This window comes from Podarcis raffonei, chromosome 9 (genome assembly GCF_027172205.1).
Source record: "Podarcis raffonei isolate rPodRaf1 chromosome 9, rPodRaf1.pri, whole genome shotgun sequence".
NCBI lineage: Eukaryota > Metazoa > Chordata > Lepidosauria > Squamata > Lacertidae > Podarcis > Podarcis raffonei.
The window spans coordinates 58,046,232-58,058,627 of record NC_070610.1 but is presented as its reverse complement, the minus strand read 5'-3'; the positions used below and the strand labels follow the sequence as shown (position 1 = coordinate 58,058,627).

The 12,396-nt window shown below is 43.8% G+C and overlaps 1 protein-coding gene across 2 annotated transcripts in view; it reads left to right on the top strand.

The window, feature by feature from the left end:
• Nucleotides 1-12,396, top strand: part of ARHGEF38 (Rho guanine nucleotide exchange factor 38) — a 56,332-nt gene that overhangs the window by 15,477 nt on the left and 28,459 nt on the right. For both annotated transcript variants that reach the window (XM_053403918.1, XM_053403919.1), the window contains exons 3-5: nt 1,851-1,974; nt 9,239-9,386; nt 11,265-11,282. In XM_053403918.1, the coding sequence (XP_053259893.1) occupies nt 1,851-1,974; nt 9,239-9,386; nt 11,265-11,282 (290 nt within the window). The remainder of the gene's footprint in view (nt 1-1,850; nt 1,975-9,238; nt 9,387-11,264; nt 11,283-12,396) is intronic.

Genomic DNA, 12,396 nt, shown 5'->3' with positions numbered 1-12,396 from the left:
ATATTTTTCTTTTTTTATTGTAATTGCTTCTAGAGGTGATGCCCACCATGGTGTTTTCCGTTCTAGGAGATCCTTATATTTTGTCCATGTTTTATATAATGATTTCCTTATGACATGATTCATAAATCCCCTGTGTACTTTCCCTTTTTCATAAGCTAAATACGCATGCCAACCATAACGATTATTAAATCCTTCTAGAGCTAACAAATCACCATCTTTAATGCAATCCACTCTTTTAGCCAATTTAGACAGACAGCGTCGTAATATAAATTTAGGTCAGGTAGCGCTAGTCCACCTCTATGTTTTTTATCTGTTAGAAGTTTGTGTTTAATTCTTGGTTTTTTATACTGCCATATGAATTTGGATATCTCTGTCCATGCAGACAGAGATGTCCTCTTCCTGAATTTCCAGCCAGGATGCTAGGGCTTTTATTATTACTTCTTTGATATTCTCATCGTGATTTTCTTTTATTCCTCAAAATCTCAATAATAATAATTATTTTTGGTTGTCCAGTCCTCTTTTAAAGCCATCTAGGTTGGCAGCCATCACTGCCTCATGGGGGAACAAGTTCCATAGTTTAACATGTGCTGTGTGCAGAAGGGCTTTCTGTTACCTGTCCTGAATATTCCAACACCTGTCAAATTTGTACTTATTTAGGTTTAGCTTCATTAGATTTCTGATTTAACTTACAGCAGGGCAGCAAAGTGGGATGCTCTCCAGATGTTACGGCTCCCGTCATCCCTGACCATTGACCATGCTGCTGAGGCTGATGGGACTTGGAGTCTGACAACAGCTGGAGGGCACCACGTTGGCAATCTCTTTATAGATTTTTGTGATTTTTCTCATTACATGTCTTTACACTACTGCTTTGTTTTGTGTGTTTCTAAGGGAGATTCTAGGGATGCGGGTGGCACTGTGGGTTAAACCACAGAGCCTAGGGCTTGCCGATCAGAAGGTCGGCGGTTCGAATCCTTGCGACGGGGTGAGCTCCTGTTGCTCGGTCCCAGCTCCTGCCAACCTAGCAGTTCGAAAGCACGTCAAAGTGCAAGTAGATAAATAGGTACCGCTCCAGCGGGAAGGTAAATGGCGTTTCTGTGCGCTGCTCTGGTTTTGGTGTTCCGTTGCACCAGAAGCGGCTTAGTCATGCTGGCCACATGACCCGGAAAAACTGTCTGTGGACAAATGCCAGCTCCCTCGGCCTATAAAGTGACTGGACTTAACTGTCAGGGGTCCTTTACCTTTACCTTTTCAAGGGAGATTGCCTTTAAGTAATAGAATAAATCAAGTGTATAATTCCTCCTCCTCCTCCTCAATTGTCACCAAGTTGGGTTTTACCATCTTTATGTCTTTGGCATAACGTTTGAACAATGACCATCCCATATCCTGTGGTGTGATGGGTTAGTGTGTCTGGCTATTAGCCAGAAGGTTGGTGGTTCGAGCCCACCCAGGAACAGCGGTGGGCAGGATTCCTGTATTGCTGGGGGTTGGACTAGATGACCCTTCCAATTCTACAATTCTATGTTGGACGAGTATCATTGATTTCAGTAGGTCTGATCTGGATCCACCATATATTCCAATATTTCCTTTCGCAAGGCAATCCCCGAAGGAATATCTCAAATAACTGTGTATTTAATCAATGAACTGTGTCAGCCCGAAACGTATTAATTGAAGAAAAACAACCAATGTTGCCCATGCAAGCCATTGTTCCACATGAGAAGATTAATAAGAAGGCTTTGCTGAAACTGCATCTAACGGCAAAAACGGCATAGCAGGGGAGGGTCGGCAATAAACAGCACCCCCTTACTATTTCCCCCCCTGACTGTTGCTGTCCAACATTTGTGTTTCACCAGATTGCTAGGCTCGATGTGGACGGCTTATTTAGCAACATTGAATCCGTCCATCAGATCTCAACCAGGCTGCTGTCATTGCTGGAAGAAGCAACGGCGGATGTGGAGCCGGCCAAGCAAGTAATCGGTATGTTTGCTGTCTTCTGTGAGCTCTTCGAAGCTGCACAGAATAATGATAATGCAATAAAACACGCATTTCTCCAGCCCGTGCTTTTTCCCAAGCTGCCATTTCTTTCAATAAATAACTGGAGGATAAAAAAAGAAACAATTAGCGTTCAGCAAAAGCAGGCCCATAATCACGAGGCCAGCTGTGGATTCATGCGGCATGGAAAGTAACGATCCTACATGCTAAAGACATGGGGAATAAAAGACGACGTTCGTTGGTCCTCTCTTAACTGGGATGTCTCTTTACTGACAAACATATAAAGTAGAGATGGGGAACCTGCAAGTCTCTAGGTCAGAGCTTTCCAAACTTTTCATGTTGGTGACATACTTTTTAGACATGCATCATTTTGTGACTCAGTAATTCAGTTTTTTTTGGGACGCGGGTGGCGCTGTGGATTAAACCACAGAGCCTAGGACTTGCTGATCAGAAGGTCAGCAGTTCAAATCCCGACAACGGGGTGAGCTCCCATTGCTCAGTCCCTGCTCCTGCCAACCTAGCAGTTCGAAAGCACATCAAAGTGCAAGTAGATAAATAGGTACCGCTCCAGCGGGAAGGTAAACGGCGTTTCCGTGCGCTGCTCTGGTTCGCCAGAAGCAGCTTAGTCATGCTGGCCACATGACCCGGAAGCTGTATGCCGGCTCCCTTGGCCAGTAAAGCGAGATGAGTGCCGCAACCCCAGAGTCGGTCACGACTGGACCTAATGGTCAGGGGTCCCTTTACCTTTACCTTTAATTCAGTTTTGCTAGCAAACCAGAGGTTAAACTAACCCCTTTCCAGGCCTGGGAGGAGAGCAGGAAGCGTTCCCACGATACACCTACACACTGCAGCTAACACATTTGCATGTCATGACACATGGTTTGGAAAGCTCTGCTCTAGATGTTGTTAGGTGCCATCTCTCATGATGATGATGAAGAAGAAGAAGAAGAAGAAGAAGAAGAAGAAGAAGAAGAAGAAGAAGAAATACTAAATATATACTCCACCCATCTGGCCGGGAAAACCACAACAGAATTTTAAAAACACGATAAAACATCAAACATTAAAATCTTCCCAAAACAGGGCCGCCTTCAGATGTCTTCTAAAAGTTGTGCAGTTCTTTGTCTCCTTGATATCTGAAGGTAGGACGTTCCACAGGGGGATCACCACTACCGAGAAGACCCTCTGCCTGGTAATAATAATAATAATAATAATAATAATAATAATAATAATAATAATTTTATTTATACCCCGCCCATCTGGCTAGGTTTCCCCAGCCTCTCTGGGCAGCTTCCAACAGAATATTAAAATACAGTAATCCATCAAACATTAAAAGCTTCCCTAAACAGGGCTGCCTTCAGATGTCTTCTAAAAGTCTGGTTGTTGTTTTTCTCTTTGACATCTGGTGGGAGGGTGTTCCACAGGGTGGGTGCCACTACCGAGAAGGCCCTCTGCCTGGTTCTCTGTACTTGGCTTCTCTCAGTGAGGGAACTGCCAGAAGGCCTTCAGCGCTGGACCTCAGTGTCTGGGCTGAATGATGGGGGTGGAGACGCTCCTTCAGGTATACTGGGCCGAGGCCGTTTAGCCAGTGATCAGGGATGATGAGACCCGTGGTCCAACAACACTTGAAGGGCTACAGGTTCTCCCCACCTGATATAATGCAAGTTTTTAACCCACATGTGTCCGAATAGTGCTAGAGTCAAATGCATCCAAAGCAGCTGTGCCTCACCTAGTCTTCTGTTTCCAGCATGGATGGGGAACCTTCTGCTTGGGCGCTGACTGCATCCCTCCCTCCAGGCCTCCCATCCTCACCCCAGGCTGCTCCTCCCCTTCCCCATCCAGACCCCTCTCTTGCCCTGCTTTGCACCCTCCTTGACTGCTTTTGCCTTGACTGTGTCTTTGAACTCCTTCTTGCCTAGAGATGGAGGTTAGGGGGATGTGTGAATAAATTAGTCTTTGTCATTCCAGCTGCTTCCAGCCAAGCCTTCCAGCTGGTGCATGCGGCCCTTGGAAGGTTCCCTAGAAGGAAAAGTGGCCCTTGACCTAAGAAAGGTCCTCCACCCCTCATTTATACCAAGGGCACCCTAAGGTTAATGAGCAACATCTCCCTGCCACCCACCCGCCTTCTATTTAAAGACCAGGTCATTTTCACCTTGCCCAACAACTGCTTTCTCTCCTCCTTGCCCCCCCTTTTGTTTTTTCAGCTTAACCTCCAGCCTGATTCAGAGTTTCGATGGACTTGAAAGTCTGTTAACTTCTTTGAAGTGATCTTTGAAGTGGTTCCTAAGAAAGATATTACTTTTAGATTGTTTTTGTCTTAACAGAACAGGTTGGCTACCTAAATTATTTTTTTTGCTTACTTTCAAATGCTTCCTACACCCCTCCTTTTTTATTATCTGTGTAGTTTCATCAAGTTGAATACCCTCCCTTGGAGGTTTTTTCAGGAAATTGGCTATGGCGAGGGGAGAAATGAGGGCCTTTCCCTTTCCAGCTCTCCACCCTCCTCCACCCCCCCCAGCATGGGTTGTGCTAAGCAGAGATGTGGGGGACAGGGAGGAGTGCCCCTGTGTAGTAGCTCATTTCTCTCCCACAATTGCTACAGCCATCCATCATGGTTTAACTCCAGAAGGCAAGTGGGGAATTCCCCATGTTTAAAAGTTCCTTGTACATAGGAAACCAGCATGGCAGTGAGTTAGCTAGAAGCAGGTTAACTTTCCAAGGGCAAGGAGGTGCTGTTGTTCTTAATGCAGGATTGTTAAATCTTGTATTCTTTCCTCTGCTGCAGGAATGGGGAACCTTGAGGTCTTCCAGATGTTGCTGGACTACAACTCCCATTATCCCAGACCATTGGTCAGTCTGGCTGGGGTTGACTGTAGTTTGGACAGCAAGGGAGGGGAAATCTGTGCCAGCAACATGCCATTAGACAGTAAATGCTCCTACAGATGACCTGTGTATTGAGCATTCATTTTGATATTTCTTGCGCAAAGCTTAAATGGTGATTAGATTATGTCCAGTCTTTACTGAGCATTCCTTCCAGTTTGTTAAGGGATGCAGGTGGCACTGTGGTCTAAACCACTGAACCTCTTGAGCTTGCTGAGGTTGGTGGTTCGAATCCACGCAATTGGGTGAGCTCCCGTTGCTGTATCCCAGCTCCTGCCAACCTAGCAGTTTGAAAGCACACCAGTGCAAGTAGATAAATAGGTACCGCTGTGGCAGGAAGGTAAATGGCGCTTTCATGTGCTCTGGTTTCTGTCACAGTGTCCCATTGCACCAGAAGCGGTTTAGCTATACTGGCTACATGACCTGGAAAGCTGCCTGTGGACAAACACCGGCTTCCTTGGCCTGAAAGCGGAGATGAGAGCTGCACCCCATCGTCAAATTCGACTGGACCTAACTGTCCACTTTAGTCTGTTTATGAACACTCATCCTGCAGTCTGCCTGATTTGTTTGCAGGGTGTTTATACCTTTTCCCATTAATTATTCCTTCATCCCATACTTTTCAGTTTATTTCCCCATCACTTTCCAAGCCATAAAAAGTTTCTCTCTGTGTGTGTTTTGTTAAGTAGATTTGTTTCACTAGAGCAAAAGAGCCCCTTAATCCGCTTCAAATGAGCTCCCCCTCCCCCATTTTATCCTCACAACAGCCCTGTGAGGTAGACTAGGCTGGAAAGGTGAGGCACAAAGGCAGTCAATAAAATAAATAAATGCACAAACCTAACGTTCTTGAATCCCTCCTCCAAAATACATACAGTCTGGAGGCGCTATAAAGAATTGCTGTTTGAAGTAACCTTCAGGTTTCTGCAACATCCAAGCGTGATCTGACTAGGTGAGCCTGGTATGTTGTTGTTGCTTAAAAGAGGAAAGCAAATGATGTGAGTGGTAGAGAGCTCTCTCTTTGTATATCTGAAATATAAAGGACATGGCCCCATTTAGCCAGATTGTGGATGCACACTGTCTTTAATGAAAGCTGCACATTTAACCTCTTGTCGGTTGAATTCACCCCCCTCCCCCTCCTCACTGGTATCTGCCATTCATCGCAGTCATTAGGCACAAAAGAAAGTCAGAGGATGGCTGGAATTAGCCAGAAGCCTAAAGAAATGTACAATAGAGATGCACTCCTTCTTAGACGAAAGTAATGTTATTTGCAAGCCTTTATGCAGCTGACATACCAGATGAGGCCATGTTTTGTTCTGTTATAGTTCAGCATCTCTCTCTCTCTCTCTCTCTCTCTCTCTCTCTCTCTCTCTCTCTCTCTCATATTTATGAATCACTTTCTATGACAGATCTTGAGATGTTTCCACAATAAAGAATAAGGACAACAAGAACATCCACAATGAAACATGCATTCAACAATTTAATTCATAATAGATATAAACATTTGGATATAAAAAAACAGTTTAAACAATTTCATACCCACTGTAGAAACCAACTGGCATCTGCATCATATATCCAATGGGCCTTACTCTTAATGGGATGAGGGTGGTGCTGTGGTCCATGCCATTGAGCCTCTTGGGCTTGCTGATCAGAAGGTTGGTGGTTCAAATCCCCATGATGGAGTGAGCTCCCGTTGCTCTGTCCCAGCTCCTGCCAACCTAGCAGTTTGAAAGCACACCAGTGCAAGTAGATAAGAAGGTATCGCTGCGGCGGGAAGGTAAACATCATTTCCATGTGCTCTGTCTTCTGTCCCAGTGTTCTGTTGCGCCAGAAGCAGTTTAGTCATGCTTGCCACGTGACCCGGAAAGCTGTCTGTGGACAAACGTTGGCTCCCTTGGCCTGAAAAGTGAGATGAGCGCCGCACCCCATAGTCACCTTTTACTGGGCTTAACCATCCAGGGGTCCTTTACCTTTACCTTACCTCACCTTACCTTTACTCTTAATTATGTCATATACATTAATGGGAAATAGTTTCATTTTGTTTGCTGTTTTCTCTTACAGCGGAAGAACAGGGCTGCCTTCTTCTCCCCCTTTCTTCTTTCCTTCCTTTCTTCCGTCTTGCTTCTATGACTTTAAGGGCAGTCTTGCATGCAGAAGTTCAGCAGGTGTGTTCTGTGTGTCAGGTCTTGAAGGGCAGAACACATTATCTCAGCAGTGGAAAAAGGAAGCACAATTCCCTTACGCTTCCTCTTTTGTACTTCCCTGTAATATGCAAAGATGGAAATGCAGTATGAAAAGTTTCCAAATGTTTCCAAATGTTCGGTTGTTGTGGGGAAGGGAAGAGATATAAATCTTTAAGTGTCTGTTGGTGGTTCCCCGAATGGCCGAGCTGCATGGCTCATAAATACTAGAAGCCTGTGGAACTTCCTGCCAGCTGAAATTCTACAGGCACCACCCTTGCTGAACCTCAGATGCAAGACCAATACTTCCTTTGTTCCAGCAGGCATTTTAAGGTAGACTTCAGTTTTATGATGAGTTTTTATTGCTTCATTTTCTGTGTGGTTTCCTTTTGTTTTTGCTTTTAGAGCTTAGAATTGATAATGATTAAGCAGGATATCAATGTCTTAAACAAAGACAATAAAAATAAAACAAATATTTTTATCTGCTAGTCGTGATGGCTGCATCTGCTACCTCCAGAATCGGAGACAGGATGTCTCTGAATGCCATTTTGGGGCTGTTACCCTCATGCCCTGCTTTTGGGCTTCCCGTGGGCGTCTGATTGGCCACTGTGGGAAACAAAATACAGGGGTACCTTGGTTTTAGAACAGCTTAGTTTATGAACAACTTGGAAATAGAATGCTTCAAACCTGGAAGTAGGTGTTGCGGTTTGTGAACTTTGCCTTGGAAGCAGAACATGTTCCGCTTCCTATTCAGTGTGTTCCATTTGTAAATTAAGCCCCCCCCCTCTGCTAATCAGAGGCTTCCTGTTGAATCTATCGGCTACTGAGTAATGAGCATCCACACAACACAGAGGACCTTTTGTTTTTGCTAAAAAAAATTTGCATTTTTGTTTGCGTGGCTTTTTCATTTTTTTCATAGAATCATAGAATTGGAAGAGACCACAAGGGCCATCGAGTCCAACCCCCTGCCAAGCAGGAAACACCATCAGAGCACTCCTGACATATGGTTGTCAAGCCTCTGCTTAAAGACCTCCAAAGAAGGAGACTCCACCACACTCCTTGGCAGCAAATTCCACTGTCGAACAGCTCTTACTGTCAGGAAGTTCTTCCTAATGTTTAGGTGGAATCTTCTTTCCTGCAGTTTGGATCCATTGCTCCGTGTCTGCTTCTCTGGAGCAGCAGAAAACAACCTTTCTCCCTCCTCTATGTGACATCCTTTTATAGATTTGAACATGGCTATCATATCACCCCTTAACCTCCTCTTCTCCAGGCTAAACATGCCCAGCTCCCTTAGCTGTTCCTCATAAGGCATCATTTCCAGACCTTTGACCTTTGACCATTTTGGTTGCCCTCCTCTGGACACGTTCCAGTTTCTCAGTGTCCTTCTTGAACTGTGGAGCCCAGAACTGGACACAGTACTCCAGGTGAGGTCTGACCAGAGCAGAATACAGTGGCACTATTGCTTCCCTTGATCTAGATGCTATACTCCTATTGATGCAGCCCAGAATTGCATTGGCTTTTTTAGCTGCCGCGTCACACTGTTGGCTCATGTCAAGTTTGTGGTCAACTTTTTGACTGTGATTTGTTCTTCTTTTTATGGGACTGACTTGTGACTGTGGCTTGTGACTTCGTTTTTGTGACTGTGGCTTGTGACTTCGTTTTGTGACTTGTTTTTGTGACTGTGTGGAACCCAGTTCAGCTACTGATTGATTGTGTGACTGCAGAAATGGATAAAAGCCCCCCATCCAAACAATGACTATCATCAGTGCACACACACACACACACAGAAAGAGAGAGAGAGAGAGAGAGAGAGATACTACAACTTCCACCATTCTTAGCAACGTAAGAATGTTGGGTCAGACCACATTCCCATCTTAAAGGTCCCAGCATATAGCAGATAACATTAGAAGAGTTAAAATGCACATTGAAAGCTGCTTTGGGTTTTAAAATATTTAGATAATGGAGCAAAGAGAGAAAACCAGCAGATCTTACCCAGGAAGGTATTCATATGCAACATTCTTGGTGACACCACCAAGAAGTCCCTGTCTCTTGTACTGGAATATAAGATCTCGTGAGTAGATGGGACAGAGAGCAGATCTTCCATCAAGGCCTGGCAGGTTCACATATTTGAAGCAGACTTTAAATTGTCTGACGTGCTTTTTTTCACCTTCTTGGCTTTTTTGTTTACACTTTAACAGGGCAAGTGTTTTTGCAGATGAAAGACCTACTAGAAGACACATATAAAATCTACTGTTACCAGCACGATGATGCACACGTCCTGCTGGAATCCTATGAAAAAGACGAAGAACTGAAGCAGCATATACGTGACTGCCTACTGTCCTTAAAGTAAGAACTTTTCAAATGGTTGTTTCCATCTCTTGCTCACTGCTTGTCATGGGAGAGCTTAAATGGATATAAAACAAAATATCTCCTATAAATCCAGAGTTTTATGGCATTTACTAGGAACATACACTTATGCTCCTTTCCTGGAAATATGAATATATTTCACTGTTATTAGAGGGATCCCAAATGGAAAGAATATCCAAGATGCCACCAAAATAGGCTTTTTTAAAAAAATAGGTTGCTTCAGGGAAGCACCATCTTAAACTGAAGCATTCCATCCTTTTAATGCACTGAGCACATCTGTGTCTAAATTAAATTATCACCATAATAAAATCCTTAACCCTCATTTTGTAAAATTGTGCATAAATATATTGGGGCTTGTCTTTGCTGCCCCCCCCCCAGCAAGCCTTTTCATTATCGCCCTTCCCGTTACAAACTGCTTTTTCAGGAAGCTGTAGGATCAGATTTATCAGAATTTTTTTGCTTCTGTGTATAACCCCAGAGAATCTAGAAAAGCCTTCCCAGATGCTTTAGACTACAACTCCCGTAATACCTGACCAGGCAGTCCAAAACCTCAGAGCTGCACCAGATTGGGGAAGACTGATTTAGGACATATATATATATATATATATATAAAGCCTTATTAGCAGGTTGCCTTATTATTTTGGTAGTGACTGAAGCCTAATAACGCAGTTGATTTAAGTATTCCTTGAAGTTAATATTGTTTGCTCCCAAATCCTAAACTTGTCTACTCAGAAGTAACTCCCACTGGTATGGTTTGGACGTAACAGCTAGCCATAGTTTAGTGTTGCAACAATAGGCCTAGGCAAGCATCTGGTTTGCTTGCGTCTCCCTCCTCCTGCTGCATGGCTCCAAGGAAGAGTTTGAAAGCTTTTAATTTTAGCTTATACCGTTGGCCATGTCACCTGAACTCTAACTGTGTTTAATGTTAACTATGATTGGTTGACATTAAACACAGTTAGAGTTCAGGTGACATGGCCAACGGTATAAGCTAAAATTAAAAGCTTTCAAACTCTTCCTTGTAGCCATGCAGCAGGAGGAGGGAGACGCAGAGACATCACCTTGCCAACAAAGGTTTGTATAGTTAAAGCTATGGTTTTCCCAGTAGTGATGTATGGAAGTGAGAGCTGGACCATAAAGAAGGCTGATCGCCGAAGAATTGATGCTTTTGAATTATGGTGCTGGAGGAGACTCTTGAGAGTCCCATGGACTGCAAGAAGATCAAAGCTCTCCATTCTGAAGGAAATCAGCCCTGAGTGCTCACTGGAAGGACAGATTGTGAAGCTGAGGCTCCAGTACTTTGGCCACCTCATGAGAAGAGAAGACTCCCTGGAAAAGACCCTGATGTTGGGAAAGATGGAGGGCACAAGGAGAAGGGGGCGACAGAGGACGAGATGGTTGGATAGTGTTTTCGAGGTTACCAGCATGAGTTTGACCAAACTGCGGAAGGCAGTGGAGGACAGAGGTGCCTGACGTTCTCTGGTCCATGGGGTCACGAAGAGTCGGACACGACTAAACAACTAAACAACAACAACAACATGATTGGTTGAATCAGTTTAGCTTTTTAAAGTATGGTTTAAGAATCTGGCTTGTTAAAAAAAAATCCATAGTTAACATTAACCACAGTTTAGGGTACGGATGTTACCCTAAACTATGATTAATCTATAACAGAAATGAAAGCTTTCAGTCTCCTCTTTGTGCTGGAGGGGGTAGTTCAGGAATCAAGGCTTACTGCACTGTATCCTTGTAAAGACAATGTTTTAGCAATATGTGTGGACTTGGCCATTTAAATCAATATAATGAAGATCAGACTGTTAATAGATCCTTCTGTGTGTTTTCTCTCTCTCTCTCTTTTGGCAGAAAGATATATGAAGAAGGGTATGTACCATATTTCTTTTTTGTTATTATTATTATATTTTTACCTTGCTAGCCAGGGCTGATGGGAGTTGTAATCCAAAACATCTGTAGGGAGGTGGTGAGTGACAGCAGGGGTGAGGAACTGATGGTCCTTCAGATTTTGCTGACTGGGGCTGATGTGAGTGGGAATCCAACAGCACTTGCAACATGTTTGGGAAATTGGTATGATTCATTCATTCATTCATTCATTCATTCATTACATCCCACTTTCCCCCTTCAAAATGAAGGTGAGCCTAAGTAGTACCAGAACAAAGCATAAAAGCAAGAATTACATTCAAAATAATTTGACTGGTTTTTTTAAAAGGAGATGTTTATAGGTGGATTTTATTGTATTTTATGTTGTAAACCACTTTGATATATTCTATGAAAGTGCAGATAATAAAAATTCAAATAAATAAATAAATCTGCAGTTCCGAAAACCACTGGTTGGGAAGGGCACGATATTCTTCTGCTGAAGACCCTTGGGACAAGAGGACTTGAGCTGTGGCTTTGCTGTTTCACGTGTCTCAGTCATGGGAATTCCCCCTGAAATTCTAGTTTCCCAGCTGGAATTCTACGAAAGCAGAGACTACTGTTCTCTTCCTCTTAGCCCTGATATTTGTGCCATTGAGCAATATGTAAAGGAGCAAGGGGGCAGTTGGTGGGGTTATTTTTAGCTGAATTTAAAGCAATGGAAATGGCTTTTGTGAGGTCTTCATCAGGCTGCCATCTCAGGGGGGAAAATATGTTATGCTGCCAGATTGATATTTGACTGATCCATGAAAAGAGTACACTGGGCCGGAGGTTGGGAACTTGAGGCCAGGGGTTCCAAAATCAGAGGTGATATTGCACCCCTGGCAGAACCATCCAGATTGTGCCCCCTAGACACTGACAAATTAGCTCTTCTTTCCACCTCTCCTCCAACCCCCACCCCAGTTCAATTCACCCTCTATTAAAAACCTTTTCTTATGAGGCAATAATCAATTTTTTTTATTTATGGACATATTTTAAGCCAATTTTGCTTCCCCCCCCCCTCACCTGCGCCCCTGGCGGGGTTCCACCTCACCATCCCCTAGCTACAGCCCTGTCCAAAATG